This window comes from Chrysemys picta, chromosome 21 (assembly GCF_011386835.1).
Source record: "Chrysemys picta bellii isolate R12L10 chromosome 21, ASM1138683v2, whole genome shotgun sequence".
In the NCBI taxonomy this organism is placed as follows: domain Eukaryota; kingdom Metazoa; phylum Chordata; order Testudines; family Emydidae; genus Chrysemys; species Chrysemys picta.
The window spans coordinates 2,267,505-2,294,550 of NC_088811.1; the positions used below are offsets into that span (position 1 = coordinate 2,267,505).

General features: G+C 45.4%; 1 protein-coding gene across 9 annotated transcripts in view; it reads left to right on the forward strand.

The window, feature by feature from the left end:
• The window catches only part of NPHP4 (nephrocystin 4), a 103,121-nt gene that overhangs the window by 71,569 nt on the left and 4,506 nt on the right, over nucleotides 1-27,046 (forward strand). For 3 of the 9 annotated variants that reach the window (XM_042854042.2, XM_024104266.3, XM_065574875.1), the window contains exons 17-28: nucleotides 79-266; nucleotides 2,242-2,402; nucleotides 5,664-5,844; nucleotides 12,770-12,973; nucleotides 16,763-16,971; nucleotides 17,146-17,372; nucleotides 18,020-18,209; nucleotides 19,675-19,761; nucleotides 21,151-21,307; nucleotides 21,511-21,596; nucleotides 22,853-22,938; nucleotides 23,850-24,021. In XM_042854042.2, coding sequence (XP_042709976.2) covers nucleotides 79-266; nucleotides 2,242-2,402; nucleotides 5,664-5,844; nucleotides 12,770-12,973; nucleotides 16,763-16,971; nucleotides 17,146-17,372; nucleotides 18,020-18,209; nucleotides 19,675-19,761; nucleotides 21,151-21,307; nucleotides 21,511-21,596; nucleotides 22,853-22,938; nucleotides 23,850-24,021 — 1,948 coding nt within the window. The remainder of the gene's footprint in view (nucleotides 1-78; nucleotides 267-2,241; nucleotides 2,403-5,663; nucleotides 5,845-12,769; nucleotides 12,974-16,762; nucleotides 16,972-17,145; nucleotides 17,373-18,019; nucleotides 18,210-19,674; nucleotides 19,762-21,150; nucleotides 21,308-21,510; nucleotides 21,597-22,852; nucleotides 22,939-23,849; nucleotides 24,022-27,046) is intronic. The other 6 variants (XM_042854043.2, XM_065574876.1, XM_005298426.5 and 3 more) reach the window with 3 other exon arrangements.

A 27,046-nucleotide genomic window follows, 5' to 3' on the forward strand; every position in this document is an offset into this window, starting at 1 on the left:
CACAAGCACTTGCAAAGCACATACAAATTGCTGGGTCTGTAACAAGAGGAGTTAATCCAGAGATGTTTTTTGGTCAAGGATTCCACAGGATGGCCTGGGGACAACGTGGCCCAAGACTATGTATTTCACCTTCCAGTTTTACCGTTTCCCACCAGTCACAACACCACGACTGCAGCTGGTGAAGATGGACCAGTCTGGGACAGCCAGTTCAGCTGTATCTTCCCATATGTTATTCCAGATCAACAAAGATGGAACCCTTAGGAGTGGTAAGCTCTAGTGGTGGAAGGGTGTTTGAAAAAGGAGGGATGTTACAGCACTTGCCAGATGGTCTGTCCTCTGAGGAAGTCCTGGAGGCTGTAGCCAATTGTTTGGGAGTTATATGAGATGTCCAAATACTCCAGAGTCTATGCAGTTTGAAGGGAGACATAGCAGAGCTATATGAAATAATGAACAGGGTAGAGGTGGTACATAAGACATTCTAATTTACCCTTTGTCATCATCCTGGGTCAAGGCGCTACTCAATGAAATTAAAAGACAGCAAATTTAAAACAGATACAAGGAAACCTTTTAATATACCATGCATAACTAACTTATGGAACTCATTGCCACAATAAATCATTTAATCCAAGAGTTTAACAGGATTCAAAACTGGACTAGACAAGTGTATGGAAAACCAGAGGTACAGCAGAGAGGATACAGATTTATAAGGGGTATAAATCTCCATGCTAACTGATTGGGGCTAGGAAGAAAACCTCCCTATGGCCTGATCATTTTTTAGTTCCTTACTATGGGGTTTCTTGTACCTTCCTCTGAAGTGTCTGCCTGTTGGAGATGGGAGGCTGGATCAGATGGACCCCAAGCCTTCTAGCTCTATTCTTTGGGTGCTAAATTCTTCCAATCACCTGGGCCTTTCTCTAGGGTTTAAAAATGAATACTGAAACGTGTCAATGCTTTAAGCCTTTCTTGCAGTTTATCAGCAAAATTGTTTCTTTCTTGCTCGGCTAGTATGTTATGGTAAGAGGAAAATCCACTGGGAGAGTTCAGTTACATTTTTGAATAGTTCAAAAGAGATTTTTGTCAATCAGGTTTAGGCTTAGCTCCAAGTCAAGGTAATGGACTAGTATCTGCTATAATATCAAGCTTCCATTAGTTTATACACCATATAATTAAAAGTGTGCAAAATGTCAAGCCATAAGGCAAAACATCAATAAGTGTCAGTGACACAATTCAGAAATGTAGACTGCTGACTCCAGCGATAGCTAAGCAGATGTAGAGAGAAAGACAAAACATCTAAGCAACCAACCTGTAGTAATGCAATCAGATTCTCTTAGCAAAATGGTTTTTTTAATGTCTTATTAAATTCTTGTCCCAAGGGATGCAAAACTAATCTCCCACCTCCTACAGAGCATTTTTAGTTTGTAAAGTTACTTCCCCATGTGGAATAGTTAATGAAAATTAATAAGGAAAATCCACATTAATTTATTTTTTTGTGGGTGGATGTCAATCCCAACATGAACTTGAAAGTGACTGATTCAGGGAGTTCATAAATGGTTTGATCCTTAGATTGATGAGAATGAAATTACAGCTATAAAGAGGAAAGCTGGTCCAGTGGCTAGGGTGCTTGTGTGACTTGGCAGACGTAGGTTCAATTCCTGCTCTGCCATGGACTTCCTATGTGACCTTGGGCACAGTCACTCTGTGCCTCAGCTCCCCATCGATAAAATGGGGATGTCCTGCCCAGGGCCGGCTCTATTGTTTTCGCCGCCCCAAGCAGTGCGCCGAATTGCTGCCGCGGACGGCGGGGGCAGTCTGTGTGCCGTTAGGGCGGCATGCGCGTTTCCGCGGCGGTGACAATTCAGCGGCAGCTTCTGTCTTCAGCCGGAAGACAGAAGCCGCCAAATTGCCGCCGCGGAAACGCGCGTGCCACCCTAACGGCACACGGACAGCACCCGCCGTCTGCGGCGGCAATTCGGCGCACTGCTTGGGGCGGCAAAAACACACGGACTGCCGCCCCTTTCAGATTGCCGCCCCAAGCACCTGCTTGGAATGCTGGTGCCTGGAGCCGGCCCTGGTCCTGCCCTGCCTCACAAGGGTGTAGTGGGGATAAATACAGTAAAGATTGTGAGGTTCTCAGAGACAGTGGTACTGGGAGTCACAGGAGTCCCTTTGATGGCAATGAGTCTCCTGAGAAGCCATGGAGGATTAACTTACGTTGTCAGGAATACATTCTTTTTCCTGCAGAATCTCCAGGGTTGCAGCTGAAGTATATGGTGGATCCTGGTTTTCTGAAGCCAGGAGAACAACGCTGGTTTATACGTTATATAGCTGACCATAACCTACAGATTGATATTTGGGATGGAGATTCTTTGCTCCTCATTGGATCTGCTGCAGTTAAGCTGAAGGTATGAAACTTTTCCCAGACTAAATCCATAGCTGCTGATAATGGAGAAAAAGGCCAGAATCTCTACTTACAAAGTACAAGAACTCTGGCGAAGGAACCTTCTTTGGTTGTGTTTGTACAGCACCATGCACAATGTGGAAGAGCCCTAGGCTCTGTTGCTCTACAAATAAATATTAAAATAGTAACGATGCTGTAGCTGGCAGGAATGGCTACTGGATAGGGTAAGTTCAGGAAGTTTCTTACAAATGTGCATGGATTTCTTTGGTGTTAAAATTTGAACAATTTGTCATAGTGTGTAAAATGTTTAGAAAAAAGGGGTGGTGCTGTGAGGTTCCTTGTGCTCCTGGAGGCCCTGCGGGGGCAGAACTAGAGCATGAACATTCCCCGCTGATTCACTGGACAGGCTCACTCTGGGCAGCAGCAGCACATGTGACTTTGGCCCCGCCAGGGTGCCGCATTCTTGTTCTGGAGAACCACCACCTGCACTGCAAGGTTGGGCCAGTCTCTGTGCCCCTTGACTCCTCTGCTTCTCCACTGAGGTTGCCAACGAAGGGGGAAACCAGTGCCAAATGGCAGGAGATGGTTTGTGGTGTAGACACTTGTTCCCCAGGAAATGGTGTGAGACCCCCTAATTCCCTGCAAACAGGCCACCAAACAGCCCCGGGGGAGTGGGAATTTCTATTCACTGCTAAGCTGTCTGGATTCAGCACAGTGACCTAGCGGTGAAAGGTTCGTATCCTGCTCTGAATCGCCTAAAGCATCCACTTCCCTCCCCTTGCTCCTGAATGCAGTGACCAGTGCTAATGGCCTTCTGTCCAAATGGCCAGAACAATCGTCTCCATTTCTAGAGCTTCTTTGTACTATTACACTATGTTAAGTAGGCAACAGTTGTGCTATGTCCAGAAAATATGACTCCCTTGTGTGTGTGGTGGGAATGGGGGGTTTCATTATCAGCTTTAATTGTACAGCAATTTACGTCTCCTATGGAAGTTTCTCTGATTCTTGCCTGAGTCAGAGATTCTCAGGCCAGACGGGACCATTGTGACCATCTAGTCTGACCTCCTGGATAGCACCGGCCAGAGACCTGCCCTGAATTAAATCCTATCTGAACTAGAGCACATCTTATAGAAACACAGCCAATCTCGATTTAAAGATTTCCATTGCTGGAGAATCTATCGCAACCCAGGGTAAGTTGTTCCAATGATTAATTACCCTCACTGTGAAAAGAATGCACCTTATTTAGAGTCTGAATTCGTCTAGCTTCAACTTCTAGGCATTGGAAAGTGTTGCGCCTTTTCTGCTAGATTGAAGAGCTCTCTATTATCACATTTTTGTACCTCATCTAGACATACACTGTGATCAACTCTCCCCTTACCCTTCTTTTTTGACAAGCTAAATAGATTCAGCTCTTTGAGTCTTCCACTATAAAGCATGTTTTCCGATTCTTTGTCATTCTCATGACTGTTTTGTGAACCCTCTCCAACTTTTCAACATCTTTCTTGAATTGTGCACATCAGAACTGGACACAATATTCCAGTATTGGTCACACCAATGCCAAATATAGAGATACTATAACTTTGCTACTCCTACTCGATATTATCCTGTTTATACATCCAAACACTGCATTAGCCACAATGTCCTATTGTTAGCTCATGTTCAGCTGATGATCCATTGTGACCTCAAGTACTTTTCAGTATCCCTGCTTCCCAGATAGAGTCCTCCCATTCTATAAATATGGCCTATGTTCTTTGTTCCAAGATATCTGACTTTGCATTTGGCCACACTGAAATGCAGATTGTTTACTTGTGCCCCGCTTACTAAGCAATCCAGATCATTGATCTGTCCCCTTTATGGTTTACCACTGTCCCAATCTTTGTATCATCTGCAAACTTTATTAGTGAGGATTTTGTTTTATTTCAAGCCATTGATATAAATGTTAAATACCAAGGGCCAAAAACTGATCCTTGAGGGACCCGACTAGAAACACATTCTTGATGATGATTCCCCAGTTACAATTACGTTTTGAGATCTATCAGCTAGCCAGTTTTTAATATGTGTCATGCTGATCTTGTATCATTTTAGTTTCTTAATCAAAATGTTGTGTAGTACCAAGGCTAACATCAACACTGTTATCTTTATCAGTCAAACTGGTAATCTCATAGAAAAAAGATATCCAGTTAGTTGACAAGATGTGTTTTCCATAAAACCATTTTGATTGGCATTATTTATATTACCCTCCTTTAATATCTTATTGAGTCCTGTATCAGCCATTATTTCGCCTAGGATTGATGTCAAGGTGACAGACCTATAATTACCTGGGTCATTTTGTTTATCTTTTTAAATACTGGCACTAGGGATGTAAAAGTTTAACTGGTTTAGGCTTACCGTTAACCAGACTTTAACCGTTAACCCCTGCAGCTGGCCACACCGGCGTGACCTCAGTCCTGGCCGGGCCATGATTTTTGGGCCTCTGTTCTCAAACAGTTCCCAATTACCATTCACATTTTTCTCTTAAGTTCTTTCTCCCAGCTGATTTGTCTCATCTCAAAACAGTAACCTCCCAGAAAAGCTCTTTTGAGCCTCACAAAACCCCAAAGATGTCACAAATGTACACAAGCTAAAAAGGTGCTTTTAACTGGTGTGGTGTAGTACCCACTGTATTGTGGGAGCGCATTACACTTCACAGCAAGGATGTGCTAGTCAAGTGAGGGGAAAAGTGAAACAAGAGTTTCTTGGAACCTAAAACCAAAACAAAAGTAGTAAAAGCAAAACGTTTTTAAGTGTGGTTAATGTTTGCAACCCGGGAGCTCAGCGTGATCTACAAGAGCAAAGGGTAACACGTGCAGGAACCCAGGAAAGACTGTCAGGGGGCTCGTGCATAAGCCAGGAAAAGGTGAGATCTGATTTGAGGAGGGGGAGGCAGTCATGAGAATTTTCATCATTTACCAGATATCCTTTTATCTCACTGTTTGATGGGAGATCAGAAATGAAACCTATCCCCTTCCCCATCTCTCCTGTGTCACGTGCACACGCCGGCTCACTGAGACACTGCTCTTGAGCACTGGGGCTGCCGGCTTTGGATAAAGCATTTGTTTGGAACCCCCTTTCTCAACTCCCCCAAAGAATTGCATAGATGTAACAAACCATTTGCAAGATAAAACCAATGGTCTCTCTTGGGCATGTACCACTCTGGACAGTGCCTCCTGACAGTAACAGCTACACATGTTTTTTGGCTTCAGGATATATTCCTCTTGCCCCACAGCACTTGCTTCGCCAGGGTCGGAGAGCAGTTCAGGTCCATCATGAGCTGGAGGTGATGACAACTGAATACGAGCAGGACACAACAGTGATGAGTGGGGACGTTCTCAGACATGGCACTGTGAAGCCCATAGGCGTCTACGCTGTTGTGAAAGGCCGACTTCACCTGAGTTTGGCCAATGTTGGTAAGAATCCCAGTTATTTTGGCTGATTCACCATGTTTTCTGATGAAAATTTGTTTCTTTCAGAAAGTGAGTAACTCAAGGTTTCTCATGTATTCTTCAGCATGCTCATTAGACACTTAACTCTGCTGGTTATCTTCATCATTGCAGTTCTAGCACCATTCTGGGGCACAGCTGGGAATCTCTTTGGTGGCTGATCTGTTACCTTCCCCCCTCCGTTTTCACATAGCGATCACCTCCCAAAACAGAGATGCTTTTACCTGCCCTAGGGTGCAATAATACTTTGCACGCTGATTTGATACAGTTGAAAAGAGCTATGCAGGTGCTAAGGTACGAAAACCATGCTGTCCCCGCTGTACAGCTGGGGCTACTAAGGTGCTGAGTTTTCAGAGGTGTTGAGTGAGGGTCAATAGGACTTACAGGTGACAAGCACGTCTAAAAATCAGATTTGCGCAAGGTGGGTCAGCCAGGAGCAGAGCCCAGTGCAGTGGCCAGCTTTCTGCTCCATGCTCCTTTTCCAGCAGTACGATTGCTCAGCACGGCCCTAGACATCCAGCAGTGTGTTAGTTAAAGGTCTATTGACATGTGATCTCAATGCTAATAGCCGTGAGAAGTGTTGCCCCACTGGCCTTCAGGGCTGAATCTCAGCTCTTGTGGCGTTCATGAGCTTGTTTGGAAGCTGGCAAAGCTTAGGAGCCTCACACACAAGGGAGGATCCTGACATTGCAACCCGAGGGACATATTTGGTGTCTGGCTATTCCAGAGTTTCCATTAACCAGCTATCAGCATTTTTGAGTTGTGTTGTGTTTGTTCACCAGCCATGAAATGGGAGCTGGGGATAATTTGATGGTGGTGCGAGAAGTTTGTCTAATTTCAATGCTTCTGCCAGTGCCGCTGTAGCTTCTTTTATAACGCCTCAAGCAGCCATCCCTCTGCACCTGCTTCCGTACCGAGGGCAGAGTGCTCTCGTCTTTCTTCGGAAGCCTGTGAGAGTCACAGCAAGGCTACGCTGGGTCAGAACTGCCTGTGCCCACTGCCACCAGTGGGTTCTGCACTAAAAATGGCTGTAACTCTTTACAGTATTCCCAAAATTGTTTTATTCTGGCAAAATGCAAAGCACCCCCATGATACCATTGGAGCGATGGGTCTGGCCCTACAGGTTCCTGTGCATCTGAGGAAAGAAAATGCTTTTCTGAGACGCAGGAGAGCTCTGGGCTTGGGCTGTTTAGAGAATTTTCAGTTGCTTGAAAAAAATCAACAGGTTCTAAATGCCAGTCTCCTATTATCCTGTACCCACCCTCCGCCGACAATAAGTAATAACACCAGGCTACAGAAAGAGGAGGAAATGCACAGCTCATTACTTCTGTTTTGAGTTTACAAATGGACAAGCTGAGGCAGCTTTGAAACAGACAATATGGAAACAGCGACACTCAATTAGGTGCTAGCAAATAACTCCGAAACATGGGAGAAACAGACAAGATGCACAAAGCTGTACATATAAGAAAACCAAACTTGTAAGAACACTATGCTTCCTAGAATGTATTAGGTACTTTTTACATATATTTAATTCACCATCTTATAAATGTGCAGTGACTCCAGGTTTTAAAATCTTATCTTCAGAAGAAAGATTAGCTCCATTATATGATATCTTAAATTGTCATTTTCATACTTTGCCTGCAAGAGTGTGATAAGCTCCTAGGAAGGAGAGTCTGAGATTCATAACCCAGAGAACAGTTCAATGCAAACCCAGCAAAGGAAACTGATTAACAAAGGACAAATACTAGCAAAACAACAAGAACAACAACCACAAAAACCCACCCACCATACTGTATCAGTACAACGGCCACTCTGATTTCTCTGGAAAAGTTTGTTTGATTTCAAAATAATATTAGTCTGTTTTTTTAAATCCCTCGTAACATTGGGGCTTGAAATGTTGAACAGCAGGCCTGTTCTGTAAACTGGATGATGTTGAGAGAGAGACAGAAATGGGGCTAAACATAGCCAAATAAGGGCATTTGTATTCCAGTCTTTGCCTGCTACACCCATTTCTGCTCCGTTCTACATCATCAGTTTGAAATCTAGGCAGTTTCAGAAAGCAAGTTCAAAGCAATTTCAGATACTTCCCCTCCCCCTGGGTCCCATTGCCCATTTGCTTGGTTGTGCAACCTCATTTTGCTGGTTTTTTTAAATGCTCTTCCCCCTAGTTGCTGTGTGAAAGACCTACACAAACAATAAAGGGAAACTGACCATCCAGGAGCAGCGGCAATACTGACAAAACACAAAGTGCTGTCATGCACAGTGACCAAACTGGAAAAGATGTCTGAAATCTCCTTCCGTTCTAGTAATCTTGGCTGTTACTCAGAATATTCTCCATCAAAGTGATTTTTTTTTTAAATTGACCATAACCCTTTAAACTGAGCTGCAGAAAAAGAAGCTTCTGCTACTCAGAGTGGCTAATCCTCCTATTGCCATTCACACTGAAGCGCTCGGCGGGATTAGCTGTAAATGGAGTTAAATGGCATCTTTATCGCATGATATTTTTCTGATTTTTGGTGCTTTAGAAATGATCAACAAGGTAATTTTAAATAACGAAGTTCATCTCTCTCAGAGATGAGCTCCGTAGGGTGGCAGGTTTCCAGGGGGAGAATGTGTGAACTACAGTAAGCCCGGGAGCAGTGTTCGCAGCAGAGCTGGCTGGCAGAAGCAGACTCTAGATCAGAGTTGCACTGACACTGTCCTTAACATTGTGAGAGCTTCGGGGCACACGCCCCGGTGGATAATGTTAATGTTCTCACTGTCCGTGTTAATATTCTCAGATGCCTAAACAGCTTGAGCTATTTCTGCTAATGACGCATTTGCAGGAGTTGTACACATGGAACGAGGATACATGTATAACTGGTAGAGTGTCCTTACATTCAAAAGCTGTATCTAGCTGTTGTATTTCGCATAGTGCCAGTCACCTCAGTACCTATATTTTGTAGGTCCTAAGACATAAGAACAGCCATACTGGGTCAGACCAATGGTCCATCTCGTCGGTATCCTGTCTTCCGACAGTTCATCACACACTGCAACAATATGTTACTCCCTGTGTTTACAAAAGACAGTCCTACAAACTGTAAAGTGGATGGTCTCATCACAGATGACATCACAGCTCACATTTTAAGGGTTGTGCAGTTTTAACACTTGGCTCTTTGTTGTGCCAGAATCCTTCCTAGTGTGCTGTGGGGAGGCCTGCGTTGAATCAGCAGCTCTGCCATCTCTTGCAAGCATGCAGGGTGCACTCTTCTCTGCACGTTGCGGATGCTGGCATGGTCCTGTCTTCATCCCATCTCTTTGGAGCTGCCCCAGCTGGGTGCAATTCCTCTGCTCCCCAGAGAGGGTGTGTCCAGGCTCAGGGGCGTGGGGAGGAGAATGCACTTCGGGCCCTCCCCTAGATACTTGTACAGGGCCCACTGGAATCCAGCCCTAAATACTGACAAACAGTTTCAGGTGCTGCAGCCAAATGTCTCCAATTCTCCACATTTATGGAGCTTTTATCTGAAGGACAGAGTGCATTTGTAGGTTAGGTGAATCCGCAGACAACTTTATAGCTTCATCCTGTACAGTTTGGGATAGCCTATATATGGATGTAATTACAGCAGCACAGAGAGGTGACAAGACAGTAAATTATCAGGGGGTAGCCGTGTTAGTCTGTATCTACAAAAACAACAAGGAGTCTGGTGGCACCTTAAAGACTAACAGATTTATTTGGGCATAAGCTTTCGTGGGTAAAAACCTCACTTCTTCAGATGCATAGACTTTCACTCTATGCATCTGAAGAAGTGAGGTTTTTACCCACGAAAGCTTATGCCCAAATAAATCTGTTAGTCTTTAAGGTGCCACCAGACTCCTTGTTGTTGTTTTTTTAAGACAGTAAATGGATCAGTGTTAGGGCTAGTTTTTCTTCACTTGATATATGAGCTAGTATGTGGGAGGAAGAGACATTGGAATAACAAACTTTGCCAGTGATACAAGCAAATGCCAGGGAGTATTTAGGCCTCTTGCCGGTAATGAAAGCCCCTCACCCTGGCTCCAGGGACTCTAGACAGCTATTGGCTCTTTTAAGATATGTATTTTCAGTGGTAGCAATAAAGAAAATCTATGCTTACTGCTGACTTTTTTTTTTTAAACCATCCTGCAGAATTCTATAGCAGGGATATAATTTTCTATTAAATTCATAGCAAGGTCCAAAAGACCTGTAGAAAAGTTATCATTTGCTATTAAAATCTACAGAACTTTTCTACAATGGGCACGTTTTCTTGTGGCCATGTTGGCATGGCACAGTATGTATTTTCTACAGTGGCAACCACTGGGGAGTGCAAATTTCACTAAGAAAGCAAAACAATGTTTTAAGTCTTCCAAACTTGACCTTGTCTTACCAAAATGTTTAGTATTGTTTTTGTCAGCCAATCAGTTCCTTTGGTAATTTCCATTCCTCATAACAACATTCACAAATTCCAAATTGCATTTACTTCATCTGAGAAGTAAGCTGGAGTGATAAAAGATTTAGCAGGAGGAGACGTTCATTTTTCAGTGGTGCTTTTGAAACCTGAAAAACTTTGGCAAAGTTCATGAAAGGCTGTTACAAAATCAGAAGAAATATGTCTGTCTACTTCAGTCCTGGGCGAACTGACTTTAAAATGCTGCAATGTGGGTGTTTGGGGAAGCAAATCTTTTTCTGTAGATACATGATGCCCCAACTCCTTAAATCTGAACTTCATTACACCAGTAGAGAGCGCAGGGTTTGCAGTGGCTGTAGTGAGGTTCTGTGAGGACTCCTGTGGACATGCATCTATAGAAAGCCTAACGGTACCTCCTTGGACACCGTTCCCTGGGTCAGAAGGAAGATGCTTTGGATAGTCTGTGACGCTTTTCCAGATCGACGCGAAAGGAAGCACCCGAGGTGCAGAGCGAGGCTCCAGCTGGTCAGAGCAACTGCAGAAGCAGCCAGAGCCATTCAGGGAACTTCCTACAGCTCTGTCGGACCCGCTGTTCCCTGTGTTGATTGGCTGTTTGCTCCAACCTTCCCCATTCCCCTCCCCCACACCTGCCTCTCCCACTCTCTTCTCCCCAGGCCTGCCCCTTCACCCCTCTTCCTTTTAATGTCACGGCCCCCGTCTCTGTCCTTACCATTCAGCTGATCACCTCCTAGTTACCTAACTCAACTGGGGCACCCCCAGGCTGTCTGCAGCCATCCCATAGTTCACTCTGCTGTTCTGGTCTCCCCCTCCCCGACCCTGCATCTGTCTGCTTTATTTTGATTGTCGGCGGTTCGAGGCAGGACTGTTGGCTGCTCTGTTTTTGTACAGCACCTAACACAATCAGCCCTACTCTTTGTTGGTCATGAGGCACTACTGTAATCAACATGATTGATAGTAATAAATGAACTGGAGGCCGCTTAAGTGACTGCAGAAATCCACTGTTATGTTTCAAGGTCACAAAGCACACGCTGTGTTCTGCTCAATGAAATACTGAAATCAATGAAAAATGAGTACAAATAGGGTAATAGGAACACTCTTCGCTCTGACAAAGGGAAGCCCTGATGCGTCTGTATTTAAATTATACGGGCTAACTGTTCAGGTGGGGGCGCTGGATCAATATGTGTAACGTTCCTACCCCATAACTGTCCTGCACCGTGCTGTAAACACAGCTCTCTCTGCTCAGTCACACGCATTGGTGCAGATGGATATTTTATGAACATTGCTCTGGGGTATGTCGATTTGTTTCGTATGCTTATTTGTTCTGGTTCTGTGAAAGGAACCAGCCTGAAGTTTGTCGAGAGTTGAGAAAGGGGAAAGAAAAATACATAGCCCGAGAAGGGAAAGTGAACTTTAATCACAGTACTTTGAGAAATGGAATTAGCTAAAACAATTTTTTTTAAAAATGGTTGCTCTTATTCTCTTGCCAGAGAACTGGTTAGTTTTGGGCTATGGTTGTGATAGAAGTTAGATACATTGGGCCAAATTCTTGATTTCACTGGAATTTTGCCAATTTATAGCAGCAGGGAATTTTTTTTACTGCATGTTGTGATCTGGTATCTGTGTCCTGCAGTGACATGAAGCAGGTGGCAGCAGGTACCCATGGGAGGAACAGTGTGCTGTATTAGAATAAATGTCACCTATAGGTGGAGTGTGAAATGAGACAGTGGTCTCAGTCAGACTCCATTGTCCCTACTGATACTAACTGGCCCCTTGCTAGCAATACTGAGTGTGGACCGTGCAGACAAAACTCTCCTGGCTCCAAGAGGTGGTCCCACCAGGGCCGGGCTGAAGCATGTTAACCCCATGTGGGGGTGAATCTTGCAATGCTGCTGTCTCTGCTGGAGATGAACAGAAGGCATTGGGATCCAGGGATGTCCATCTGGTACCTTCTTGAGCACTGAACTGTTATTAAAAACAAAGGTATTTTTGTGGGTGCTGAGTGGCTTAGTGGCCAGGGCACAGGATGGGGAGACCGGGGTTCTATTCCCAACTCTGCCACTGGCGTGCTGGGTGACCATCTGCAAGTCACTGTAACCTTTCCATGCCTCAGTTTCCCCATCTGTAGAATGGGGATAATGATCCTGCCCTCCTCTGTGAAGTGCTTTCAGATCTGCTGAGGGTGAGTTCTATACAAGTGCTAGGTATTGCTGTTAATATTGCAGTCACTGTTAACTCTCCCGTTGGCTTTAATGGAAGCCAAGTTAGGCTAATGGAGCACTTCAGAAAATCCTACCCTCAGGGTCCAACTTAAGACGCGTCTCTCTCCTGTGGCGGATGGGGATCATTGCTGGGCCGGAGTCATTCCGACTCCTCCCTAGCAAGGCAGATCCCTTTAGCAAAGGGCGTTTTTTCTGGGCGTGGATGGAGCCCGCCTGCCCGGCTTCACCAGCTCTGTGCTTCTGTTGCAGGTCACCTGTGTGAGCAGAGGCTGAAGAAATCAAACTCCTTGCCACCCTCCCGCTCTCGCATTGTCTCCTCGCATGATGGGACCAGCAACTTCCACGGAGGCAGCTTGTTCTCCCTCAATACGCCTGGAGGTACATCCCGTTGGCTCCTAGCTCATTGCAGCCTGGCAATGGCTTTTCTCCTGTGCGCTATTAAAAGTACCAAAGGTGACGATTGTTCAAAGACACAACTACTGTGTGCACTGGGTTCCTGGACTCGGTGTTTCCCCTTTTCTCCCACAATATCATGTTACAAACGTATGTTCTATCAGTGTGACGTGGTCCATCTGCCGGTGGGTTAGTGGGGATTTTGTTCCCCAAATTATCTACCCCCACGGCTGCTGCTGATTCACTCCCCTGTGCTGTGAATGTTCAGAACCTGATGTTTGCTCAGCGGGTGCTGACAAACATACACTGAGAGGCTGAGCTACGATCTGATTCTGCTGAACTCTCTCATCAGCCAATCTTAGGTGATGCTTTTCACCAGACTTGTTCCAGTTCCGAGATACGGTCGGGTCCAGGAGGTAAATCCTTAGCTGTTAAGGCACTGAGGCATTGAGTCTATCCTTTAGTAAACGGAGAAGCCCATCCCCTTGCTTGTCTGCTGGAAATGAAGCTGTTGTCAGAAAAACACTTGTATGAGCCTCCGTCAGCTCAGTCCATGATTCACAGGCCCTATTCTCTCACCTCTTTAATCAGACAAAGTGTTTGCTGAGGTTGGCGCTGTGAAAATCAAGCTTTACTCTGCAGCTCTGAGCCTGCATAGCTGGGATCCTATACGTGGAATTTACATTCCTGTTAGTCTGCAATTGCTGGGGCTGAGAGATGGCTGTTGATTTTCAGCCTAGTGGTGATTTAAACTCCCTTATATCAGAGAGCAGCAACAGCCCATATATTTAGAGATGGGAAGGTTCAAGTTGAAAATTATATTCCTTTAAGTAATTATTGAAATTTAGAGGCCTGCTTGCCTTTACCTAGGCCTGGACAAAGAGTCTTGGGCCCAAATTTAACTCTTTCCTGTGAAGGGGTGTGTGTTGCATTCAGGAAATGGGAACCCCTTATTATGTCTGGGTTCAGATGAGCTTAACATAATTTCACCCAGCCCTGCCTTTAACAATGGTCAGTGCCTAGCATGTAAGATTTTTCAAACACTTCGGGCCTGCTTGTCATTTACATTTAGGTTCGTTGACACTGCTCTCGCAGCATCAGTGAATCTGCGCCATCGTGTAGATGAGAATCAGGCTCTTAGAGAGAGAAATTAATCTTCCACATTCTGCTCGTCAACTCACTAAACGCACATCTGTGCCGAAATGCAAGTGCACAAGAGCACAGACGAACACATACATATACATTCTCTGCCCTGTGCTTTCATGATGCGTTTGTACAGCTGGAATTGGGGATATTTCTTGAGTAAGAGTCGTTGAAATATTTTACCAAATTAAGCACCTGTTCCCAAAGGAGATCCAGATGGTGTGTGAAATGAAAGAGAGCTGCCCATAAGCAGAATTCCCAGGGGAGATAGTGGGCACAGAAATACTATTATGAATCTATGCATGCTTTTAATGGACTTTCTGATGTGTGTCAATAGGACAGTTTGTCCCATTGTGCCCTATTGTGCGTGAGCGATTTATACAACAGCTGTATTCCCAATGAAAAACCTGGGCGGTCATCTGGGCACCACACTTCAGGAAAGATGTGGACAAATTGTAGAAAGTCTAGAGGAGAGCAATGGAAATTATTAAAGGGCTAGAAAGCCTGACCAATGAGGAAAGACTGAAAACAATTAGTCTGGGGAAGGGAAGACTAAGGGGGGACATGATAACAGTTTGCAAGTACATGAAATGTTGTTATAAAGTGTGCATGATAAATTGTTCTCCTTAACCACTGAGGACAGGACAAGAAGTAACAGGCTTAAATTGCAGCAACAGAGACTTAGGGGAAAATCTTTTCAACTGTAATGGTAGCTAAGCACTGGAACAAATTACCTAGGGAGGTTATGGCATCTCCGTCATTGGAGGTTTGTGTCAAATCTACCCTAGTTATCCTGCCGTCATTGGAGGTTTTTCAGGACAGGTTAGACAAACACCTACCAGGGATTGTAGATGATACTCAGTCCCGCCTCTGTACAGACTAGATGATCTATCCAAGTCCTACATTTCTATGATTCTATGACGAGGCACATGAAGTATTGAAATAATTAGACATTTTGCACAAAGTGTTAAAAAATGTAATGCAGGAAGAAGAAGAATCAGAAATTTTAAGGCCAGAAGGGACCATTATGATCTCCTAGTCTGATCTCCTGCAAAGCACAGAAATTCTCGCATTAAGCCCACATCTTGTGGAGAGCATGTGTGTACATGTGTGTCAGGACGCATGCAAGTGTGTGTGTGTCTGTCCACCAGAGAACCTCGTAAGGTTCAGTTCAGAGAAAAGTCAAAGGTTTAGATTTTGAAGCAAATTCTCTGACCTGGAAATCCCTCAAAAACATGCTCCCTCACAAGATTTCCCCTCCTCCCCGGTGGGTCAGAAATCCGCTCTGAATCCTCTCTCCCACAGCACACATTCTTCGAATTCAGCAGGAGTTAGGAAGCACAGAGATATGGGAAATGTAAATGCCTGGCTGGGTGCCACACTCCAGGTGGAGTGCTCCACGTGCCGAGCTGTGCACGCTGGATGACTGCACCCTCCGTGGAATGGTTTTGATAACAGAACATTCAGCTTTTAAATTGCAGAATCTCCCCTACTGAGACAGGCTTTTCCAGCCAGGCATCCTCCTTTCCCATTAACTTTTTGACATGGCCCATAAGGTTAAACATTGCGGACACTCGCTGAAATATGACTATTGCTAAAATACGAGCATTTTGGCTCAAGATGTCTAACCCAATTTGCCATGTTTGGGAAGCAGTTAAATGGATTTAAAATTAAATTCAGGTGAATAATTTGCAAATAACCCTTGTTTACCAATTTTTTAAGAAAATGTAATGCAGCAAGACTCAAACAGCCTATGTGTGGAGTTACACGTCATGTAGAGAGTTTAATCCCATGCATCAAGTGCTTGGTAGTGGATTGTATTTCACATATTAAATATTTGGCTGGCACTTCAATTGGGAGCTGCTCCAGTAGCAATTTTGTGGAGAAATGAGAGGGAGGGGAGCAAAAGAACATTTTAATAAAAATGTAGATGTGTGTATAGTGTACAGCAGGAAACAGGCAGGTTTTGAATTAAGGGAGAGGAGCAGAATTCTCTTTTGGAACATTTGGTAGCTTGAGATTGTTTGATTTATACAATCGCCAGAATATCCAGATGAACCAAGAACCCCATAAATCCCAGATGCTTGTTATTTATTCTGTATTTAATCCAGGCCTTGTAGTTATGTTGTCACTACTGAGAGGAACTTTTGTTGGCCACAGTTGGGATCCACAGGCCAGAGAGAATTAATATAGTGCAATGTGTCGCTTGGCTTTCCTTCTTGCTCAGATCTGGCATGATGGCCACACATCAGGAGAGATGTGATTTATCGGCTGTCTGTGGAAAGCTTCAGAAACTGCATAACATAAAAAACTGCCTGACCGCTCTGGGCGTGTTGCTTTCACTGCCAATTTCAGTGCCAAACCCTGGGAGAGGGACCTTGGTATAATTCCAGGCTTCGACTGGAACAACTCAGCTTTAACCGGCCCCATAGGCTAGACTAAGGTTTGGTCAAGGAAAGAACAGTATGTACCGCAAAGTGGCTGTTCCTCAGCTCCCCTTCCTGGTGGTTACCGCTTCACTTAGCTTGCCGGTCTAGAAGGCTTCAAACACCTGCATGCTTGAGGCAACTCAAGTCAGCACATCCGTCTGTTTGCCCATGTCATCCATCCATCTCTGTCTCAGCTGGCTACTGCACGGCCCCCAATGGGGTCCACACCCCGACTCCCTCAGCCCCAGACTCTGACCCTTGTTTCCTTTGCACCCAGCTAAGAACGTCTCCCAAGCCCAGAAGCTGGCGGACGTGGACAGCGAGCTGGCTGCCATGCTGTTCAGCCGCCTGCAGGAAGTGAGCACGGCCTTCCAGCACGTCAGCCGCGAGGCCAGCGCCATCCGCAGGCGGAAGCTGGAGAGGATGATGATGGTGCGACAGCTCGAAGCCCAGGAGGACGTCAGTGGGAGGAGAGCAAGCCGTATGGTGAGGAGCACGGAGCGCTGTCGGAACGATCTTGGGACCAGAGAGCAAACGGGAGCCAGGCCTGACAAAACACCCTGTCACATCTCTCGTGTCAGGGCTGGGGTCGGGTTCCTTAGACATGCAGGGGAGGGGCCCACATCAGTGTGTTGGTCATAGGCGTCTCTTCTTCGATAGGGCCGGCGTGAGGAGCGCATCCAGCATTCCAGGGACCTGGAGATTATTGATGCCTACCGGGAGCGCATCAAGGCCGAGAGCATCTCTAGCATGCTGATTCAGGCCATCACCACCAACTACACGCTCTATGCCACGCTGGGCACAGCAGAGTTCTTTGAGTTTGCCCTGAGAAACCCATACAACGTCCAGCACACGGTGACGATCGAGATCGACCACCCTGAGCTGAGGTAGGAGCCAGAGACCTTCTCCCCTCCCAAATACTGCACGTTACACTTGGAAAGCCAGCCCAGAGCAGAGAGGCACTTACGGAAGTGCGAGACAAGAGGTGTCTTTGGGATCGAGCTTGTTGCTTTTCCATCTAGCGTTTGAGGCTTTATTGGGAAAGGGGGTCAGTCTATAATGAGGGCTCCATCATATACCAATGACCTGCTTTCCCCCCTCCAGAGATTTCACTTTTCTTTGTTTTCTTCCCACGTCCCGTATCACTATGCAAAGGGATGGGAGAATGCAAGTTACCGAGAAGCTAAGCACAGAGGAGTTGCCACCCTAGTTATCCTGCCGCTAGCAGTGACCAATGCAACCACCATCTGTAATTCACGTGCCTCACTGTGCAGTGTTCCGGGGGTGTGTGTGTGTATTGGGGGAGAGGAGAGGTCTTCATTTCCCAGATCAAAGGTGTGGTGGATTTTGGAGTTTTCTTTCCATTTAATGGGTGCGTGCACATTCCAGCCACGGTCTTTGTTCCAACCCAACCCCACCCGCCTCGCACACTGAGGTTTAGGTATAACTCACAGCCACATTTTGGGATCGGGGGGAACCCCAGCTCCCGGGTTTCTGTCCCCAAAGTAACTCTGCCTATGATTTTTTTCCACAGTGTTATTGTGGACAGTAGGGAGTGGAGACACTTCAAAGAGCTGACCCAAACATTGACTACTCCAGTAGAAGAGGACATGTTCCATCTTCAGGACAACCTCATGCCTCAGGTCTACCTGCGCCCCAAAGAGACCATTCACATTCCATTTAAATACCAGACCTTCTCTGTGGACCACGCTGTCATGATGCAGGTACACATATCACCCTCTCTCTTCCACTACATTATGACATAGGACAAATAAAACAATGAGGAAAGGATCCATTTGCCTATCATCATTATTTAGAATTAAACATGATGCTAACTGTATAAACTTCTATGCCCATTTTATAACCAATGCTATTTCTAGCAGGTGATGGGTAGTATGCCACATTGCTTAACATCAGCTGTTTTTATATTGCTTTTTGTAGTATTTCTATTTTTCTGTTCCTGCTGTCTGGTATCACACCAAGAAATTTACAGAAATATGACTTAGCTCATAAGGGGAGGCCTAAACATATCAGGTCTTTATTGCAGAGGAGCAATGGCTGAATGTCTTTGGGAGACGTCAGAAATATCTGGAAGAGGCTTTTCCGTAATCTTTTTTCTTCTGGCCCCAGCCAGAACCAGGAAACAAAGAACACACACAATTGGAAAAAATAAGAAGGGACTCAACCTTCGAGGCCAAAGTGGCTTGTCCATCTGTTGTGATTGAATCATAGCAAACAAACACACAGTGGTTGTGAGGCTCACATGAAGATTAAAAAAGAGAGGGCTTGAATTTTAAAGACAGTGCGCTAGCTTCAGGGGGAACAATCCCCTCTACCTTTGCAACTGGCTCACGTCTGCCTGTGCTTCTCAGTTCTTGTGTGTTAAGATTTAGGGCCAAATTCATTGGTGTAACTCCATCAGTGGGATGAATGCGACCCTTAGTCTGCTCTTTAGAAGCATAAAACTGGCTTTTAAAATGAGATTGTATCCAAATTGTTCCCTTTTATTCCCTTTTTAGCTCAATGCCACAGAATAAATGAATAGGCAAGGCAATGCTGCTGGGTGCTTGTAGAATTCAGAGTGGTTAGGCCAGAGGTACAAGCCAGCTATGTAATCCTAGAGTGCTCCTTTAACTCTCAGCAATGGGACAGAAGAGAGGGTTCAAATGATAACAGTCCTCCTCCCAGGCTCTTGATGTTGTCTGCAATACATTGCACTATGTTATTGATGTTCACAGTTTTTAGCAAAGCCACCAATGATGAGAACATGCAGAAATATAGAAAAGCAACTCTCACTTCCTCAACAACACTCCAAAGAGGCCAGGAACAGCAAGGAATTTGCAATTCCCAGTGTTTTAAAGTTAGTACCTGAATTCCCAGGTGCAAAGGAGAGCAGAGCACTTCATGTTTTACAGGATAGCGTTATCTTTCAGATCCGTAAGGGGGATCTCCGCTCTCTCAACGTGCAGGGAACTTCCATTGATCTGTGTATGTAAAGAGCAGCTGATCGAGAGCAGAGGGACAGCTGGAGGCTCCGGGAGGAGAATTTTCTCTTTACTAGTTTTCATTGTGATACAGTTTCTTAAACATTACAGATTTAGATCAAACCAGTGGTGAAAATTCCAAAGAATGCCTTCATGACGCGATGTACACTGCTTCTTCGCATGATTACTGCTTCTTTATTTCTAGCAGGGCCCTGCTGAGCTGAGATTCAATAAAGGCACAGAAGCTGCACGCCCCTGGAAGTCCAGTGCCATGCTGACAAAACGCATCAAGGTAACAGAGGCAAAAAGAAGTGCTGTCATCAGGGCTGGCTCCGGGCACCAGCCAAGGAAGCAGGTGCTTTGGGCGGCCAATGGGAAGGGGCGGCACGTCCAGGTCTTCAGCGGCAATTTGGCGGCAGGTTCCTCAGTCCCTCTCGGAGCGAAGGACCCACCGCCGAATTGCCGCCGAAGAATGAAGCGGCGCGGTAGAGCTGCCACCGAAGTGCCGCCAATCGTGGCTTTATCTCTCCCCCACCCCCCCCCGCTTCGCCGCTTGGGGCGGCAAAAAAGCTGGAGCCGGCCCTGGCTGTCGTTTAGGTGGACTGCAATGAGTTTTACAGCCTGTTACAATGATCAAAACCCTGTGACAAAGATTGAGCCTACACATGTATAATTCCCTTTAACTGCCCATTTATGGCAGACCATAAGGTTTTTCATTATCAGGAAATAAACTTTTGTGAATTTCATTGGATGTCTATTGTAGTATATAGAAATAGGGTAGTATCCCTTTTAATGTGTTGTTCTCCCTCTGCTGATGTTCACCGTGCTCTCTGTTGTAAATGCCACCACAAACCAGTGTGGCAGGGTATAGGTAACTAGGCTCTATGTGTTTGTATGAGAAGCGACACAGACAGGACTGGGTCCTAAATAGCCATGTTCTCTAAATATACACAGTTTTTGTTATGAAAAGAGCAAAAGACAATGACTTTACAGCCATGGCAAGCATTGTTTTCAAAAGGATTTTGTTTGCAAACGTATCTATTGACCTCTATGTCAGCAGCCTGTGCTTGGTTTTTAATTCCTCTATCAGGTATTGGTTTAAAGCTATTCCCCTGAAATACATGGTTTCAATGCCCTGGAGATTCCATTCACAGTTTTAGATTTTACCATCACATATTTATTTAAATTGAATTTTCTTAATAGCATCCTGGGTCCCATGCTATTCGGTGGTAACTACTTCAGAGCTGTAAACAGATTGAGAATTGATTTTGTTCCCATTATTGAGCCGAATGAAAGCCAGAGATGGTATTTTCTCTTGCTGTAGCACAGGGGTCGGCAACCGTCGGCACGCGGCCCATCAGTGTAATCTGCTGGTAGGCTGCAAAAGATTTTGTTTACTTTAACCGTCAGCAGGGAATGTGGGAAGTGGTGCGGGCCGCAGGGACGTGCTGGCCACCGCTTCCTGCAGCTCCCATTGGCCGGGAACGGCGAACCGCGGCCACTGGGAGCTGCTGGGGGCCGTGCCCACGGACGGTCAACATAAACAAAATGTCTCATGGCCCGCCAGCGGATTACCCTGATGGGCTGCATGCGGACGGTTGCCAACCCCTGCTGTAGCATTTGTTGACGGTCTCTTTTCTTTCTCTCTCGGTGAATTCATTGTTATTTTTATTTTGCACAGATCTCCTTTAAGGCAAATGGTGACAAACCCATTGCAATTCTCAGTGTTAATGTGGAGCCTCAGCCCCACGTGGTGGATCAGACATTCCGATTCTATCACCCGGAGCTCACCTTCCTGAAGAAGTCCATACGGTTACCTCCATGGTACACCCTGCCAGGTAACTGTCTGCATCCAGCTGAGAACTGGCATGCAAATACTGTGTCTGCTTGTGTTTCCATGTTTTGTTTTGCAGGGTTGTGGGTTTTAAAGAGATACATGCTTAGGGATTTGCCAGCTTGCAGGCCTTCCTGATAACAGGGGCAGGAGATGGGCCTATGCCTAACAGCAGGGAGAGTGGTAATCTTATGCTCTTTTCCCCAGGTGCCCCAGCAGGAATGCCAGGTGGGGAACCGGAGATGTACGTCCGCTGCAGTGACCCCAACATCATTTGCGAAACAAAAAAAATGGTACTACTTACAAAAATCAAGCGGAAATCCAGTGGAGTATATCCTTCACGTTCACTATCTCTTTTCTATTGATCCCTTTATCTAAAGCAGAGATACCATGCACCAATGGTTCATTGATCTGTAATGATAGAATATTGGGTGTTACTAGGTTGTGACTGCCTCACTCTCCTGTCAAAAAGGAACAGAACGTCTCTAGCCTGATCTCATCATGTTTGCAGCGTGTGTTTAATATCACAATTTATACCATCATTCGTCATGCTGCCCTGCATTGCTCATGTGAAGAAAGGCCAGATTTGAAATGCTGGTAGAAACTGCCACTTATGGAAACACCAGCTTTCCAGCTAGGTGCCACAGATAAATTCTTCAGAAATCAGAGGTTCTAAAACGACCAGTTAGGAAAGAAATAAAAATGTGTCCTGACTGAGTAGACCGCAAAACCTCAACCGGATTGCGGTGCTGCTCTTTGTGTCATATTCCAAGACAGCATCCAAGTACTCAAGACTCAGATACTACAAGGAGGAGGGCCACATGATCAATCAATCAATAAATAAACAGATCACTCTAACTTCTGATCCCTTTCCTTTCAGGCAATGATATTTCTCCATCAGACAAGTGTTGCTTGATCTCCTGCATCTCCCTCTGATGGCCTGATCCAAAACCCATTGACAGTCAGCGTATCTACTTCATAACTGAGACGCTTTCAGAGCTGATACAAAGCCCACGGAGGTTAATGACAGGCTCTCACTGACTGTCAATGGACTTTGGATCAGGCCATCAGAGGGAGATGCATAGAAAAGCAGCTCATGATGTGCTCTGGGTTGTAATTTTTAGCTCTGATTCCAAGTTTCCTGGGCTTTATTTTCAGCCGGTTGGGATTTAAATGAAAAACAAACTCGCACATAAATGCGGATGGTAATGAAGGTGCTTGTTAATTGCCATTGCAGAAATCTGCTAGCATGGTAATTGGATTATGGCTTGTTAGAAAACTTGGGGAAAATTCTGCAAAATCTAATTACTGAAACAGACCCGGAATGTGAGAGCCATTTGTATCCTCTTTTGTAATTAAAAATGTTGGAAGAAGCCAAGCTGTATAATAATTTAATAGGGTAGTTTAGCTGGATTCTGGAACCCTCTGCTTGTGGAAGTGAAATGGTGGGGGGTTACAATAAAGGGAAAAGGAACCCCTGGGGTCCTCATTAGCTGGTTTGATCTCTCGGTTAAGTATTCTAATGATGCTTTCTGATTTCTGTACTCAGGGTCCTGGGGAGCCACAGGACGTGTTCTTAAAAGTAGCTGGAGGACCAAGCCCACAGATCAAAACATTCTTTGTTGCTATTTACACGTAAGTAGGAGAATCCAAAAGTAGAAGAGCGAGAATTCTCCAGAAACCTTGTCAGAGCAGATAAGGAAATGCACATGGAACATTCCTAGGACACTGGTTCCAGCGCATGACTTATGTTTCTGACAAGCAAAAATCTGCAAGAAGATCTGTATAATTCTCTTGAAATACGTCTCCTTGCAAAACCTGGACTAGGGTGGAAGATGTTTAGAGGGTTCTGAAGATTTTTGCACAAGAGACAATAGAAAACACACGCACATATAGTGAGGACTGAATGCACACCCACAGCGAGAAAGCCCACTTTCTGAGAAACTGTTCATTACAGTGATCTGCGTCTGTGGCAGCTGATGTCCCCTTGAGCGCTGAATGAGGGCTGAGGTGAGATGAGATAACAGCAGCTCCCTCTGGCCGTCTGCTTTTTCCTTAGTTGCTTTAGACAAATCCATCTTGTCTCAGTTAATGGATTATTTCCCCACAGTTGGGCTCTGTGGGGTTGCCTTGTACAGCTTGGTGGGGAGAATACTCACTCCATCCCCTCTCTGATCACTGCGGGGTGTGCACCCTGCGTGTCCTCTGGGCTTGTCTGAGCCTTGGGGCAGTAGCTCAGCTTGACTTTCAACGGGACTGAAACTCCAGAAACAGCCAGGGGCTTTGGAAAATTTCACCTGCGTAAGGTTGCCTGGGAGTGAAGTCGATTCATATATCTCAGCCAAACTTGTCTTCTCTGGAATTCCTGAACATGCCTTTTAGAAGGTGTACGTGAGTGCATGTGCAAACACTTTGGAACCGGAAGCACAATTTCCTCCTTTCCATCTGCAGTTGTATGTTTTCATTCATTTTGGAAATGCCTCCTGAACCAGCGTCACCTTTTCCTTTGGTACAGTCATGACAGGTGTCTCTTCTCTCTGCTCCAGGGACGCCTGGCTTGCTGCTCCCATTCAGATCTGGCAATTTTACCTTCACTCGCTGCAACGTGTGGACGTTAGCTGCATAACTGGCCAGCAGACCCGCCTTTCCTTGGTTCTCAGGGGCACCCAAACGATCCGGAAAGTGAGAGCTTACACCTCGCATACACAGGAGCTGAAGGTAGGCTCTGCCATTGGACTCAGCAGTGTTTGCTGCCAATTCCTCTCTTCCTTCCCCACCACAAAGAGAAACTTTTCATTTGGAAGAGTCTGTAGTTAGGGGTGAGCTGAAAATTAGTGAAATCCTTCACAATTATAATTATGAATGGACTTACATTGACAGTCCCAGTGAAAATAACCCTCCAATATGAAACCAATCCCATTAGGAATTATGAACAATTTACTGCCATAAAGTCTTCATTATAATTATCTTTTGATTAAAGTCGTCATGTGTAGGATCATTGGTACAAAACCCCAGAGGGCAAATTATCTGAATTAATGAGACTATCTGAAGACTAATAATTTCTTTAGAATTCATTTAGTCGTAATTATAAATGTGAATAATAAAAGACACACAAACTCCATTGCCACTCCATAAATTAGGAAATAAAGAAATCCGTGTTTAAATGTCCTCACTGAGGCAGAATGTGGAGATGAATCCCCTTGACGGCGTCCAAAGCGAGCTCAATCACCACAATGGGCGGCTTTCATTGCAGTGACCTGAATTATGGTTGGGAGTTGTACATCTTGAATTCTGTGTTAGCTTCGTGTGACGTAGGGGCTGGGCTGTCGTTGGCTGAAGTGGTAATTAAAACTGTAATACATTGCAGGGAAGCATCTGTGAGAAGGCAGCCCCTGCCTGGAGCACCCTCAGTTTCCCCTTTCAGAGTCCTCCAAAACAATCCAAACAGTCTTTCTTACTGTAAATATAGGTCTTGTTGGGCTCGTTTATTACAAAAGTCCCATGTACATAAATTATTGCAAAAGTTCCACAGCCAGAGTCCAGATTTCCCCCAACATAGTCCAACCAGTACACGTAACATACAGCCCCAGTGTCTCTCACCACATCCCAGCCCTCCAGTGCAGCCCCAGTGTCCCTCACCACATCCCAGCTCTCCAGTGCAGCCCCGGTGTCCCTCACCACATCCCGGCTCTCTAGCACAGCCCTCTCCTGTCCTTGTACCAGAACAGCCATCCTTCCACCCAGAGTGCTAACCCTCTTTTCCCAGCGGGAACCCCCACAGCCTCTCTCCTGGGAACATTCTTGTCAGGGGAGCTCCCCTCATTCCCCCTGACCCTCTCATGGTTGCTCTGGGTCCAGTTCTGGCCCTGGAGATGTCAGTGGGCAAGCCCCTTTGCTGCTCCCTTGCCTTCAGCCCTCTGTGGCCCCTGGCTCCAGATCTTCAGCTTAGAGGCTACAGCCATCTCCTCCTGGTGCTTTCAGCCCTCCTTAGCCCTCCAGCTCTGGCTTTCTGGCTTGGGGACACACCAGCCAGCAAACACCGCTTGCTGATCTCCTGCGTTTTCTAGGAATCACCTTCTGCTTCCTTCTGGGACCTCTTCTGGTGTAACCTGCCCCTGACTGAACCAGTCTGCTCTGACTCACTGGGCCTCTTCCTGACCTTTATTAATATTCACGTGCTGCCCTCCTGCCCTCGTCATTGGACAAATGGGGACTCCTGCCCTGGCAGAGGGGAGCTAGGCCTACTGCACAGGGGCCAGCCACGCTGTGACCGTGCACATCAAACTCTGTTCAGATTTTACATAGACGCTGCTTTGCCTTTAGACTGGCCTCTTCCAAACCCTCTTGACACTCCTTGAGCTTTGCTCCATCAATGTTATTAGTTCAGGACCAAATTATCAAAGTGTCCACTAATTATGGCTGTTCCAACTTTTAGCTTGACCCCTAGAGCCTGATTTTAAGAGGCGTTGAGCACCCATAACTCGCCCTGCTCTCAGCTGGAAATTGGGGCGCTTGCCAGCTGGGAAAATCAGGCCCCGTGAGTCTGAAAAACTGGCCAACAAGTGACAGAGGCACACAGAATTTTGAAAACATGGGCCTTGATCTCACAACTTGTGCCTGTGCTAAGTGAATCAGGTTTCTTTTTGACGGCCTTAGCAAATGGTTTTCATTGAACTCTAAGGACTAGCTCCAGACTCTCCTTCCTAGAGCAGGTTGATAAGCATCTCCCTTTTCGGAGTATGAATATCATGCTAATGTGAAGAAGCTGAGCTTGTCAGCAGTTGAGGAAAGCATTAGACCCTGTCAGATAAGGCTCTGGGGCCTCTCTCAGGAGATTAAACACCCCCTCCCCCCTTGTTTGCTGTGTAATGTCACATGGGTCTTTTATCCGATTCATAAATCTGTTTGGCACCTAAAATGAAAGTGTCTGTTACTCTGATATTTCAAAGTCTCTTTTCCACTTCAAGTAGGAAGTTCCAGCTCTACAAATAACTTTCCTTCTAGCTAATGAGACGGTATTCTGGTAGTCAATATCATATTGATAGGGCTCTCAGAAAAGAATTTTTAAGTAAAACACAAAATGCCAGAACTATCTTTGCCATGTATCAGAGGGGTAGCCGTGTTAGTCTGAATCTGTAAAAAGCAACAGAGGGTCCTGTGGCACCTTGAAGACTAACAGAAGTATTGGGAGCATAAGCTTTCGTGGGTAAGAACCTCACTTCTTCAGATGCAAGAAATGTTGCATCTGAAGAAGTGAGGTTCTTACCCACGAAAGCTTATGCTCCCAATACTTCTGTTAGTCTTCAAGGTGCCACAGGACCCTCTGTTGCTTTTTATCTTTGCTGTGTGTGTGTATAAAATAAAAATGATGGCTGTAACATTAAAGTACATAACTCAACAAAACCAAATATATTCAGAGACCATCTGTTTTGCACATGGCATCTCATGCCTCAAGTATAACCTTCAATGTATAGCACTCTATTGAAAGCATTTTTTTGATCCTGCATCAGGCATCCACAGGGCAGTAACAGGGTTAACATTTCTAGCTGAGATGAGCACTCTAGATGTTGCTAACTACATTTTTGTTATTGAAATTCATTCTGCTAAGCAAAGTTCCTCTGCAGACAGACTCTGAATGTGCAACTCAGACAGAGATTTGACAATGAAGTTAGAGTCTAGTTTATTAATGCAGCCAGCTTTAATTTCCTTCTCAGAAACACACATTTCTCGACATTTGATCAGT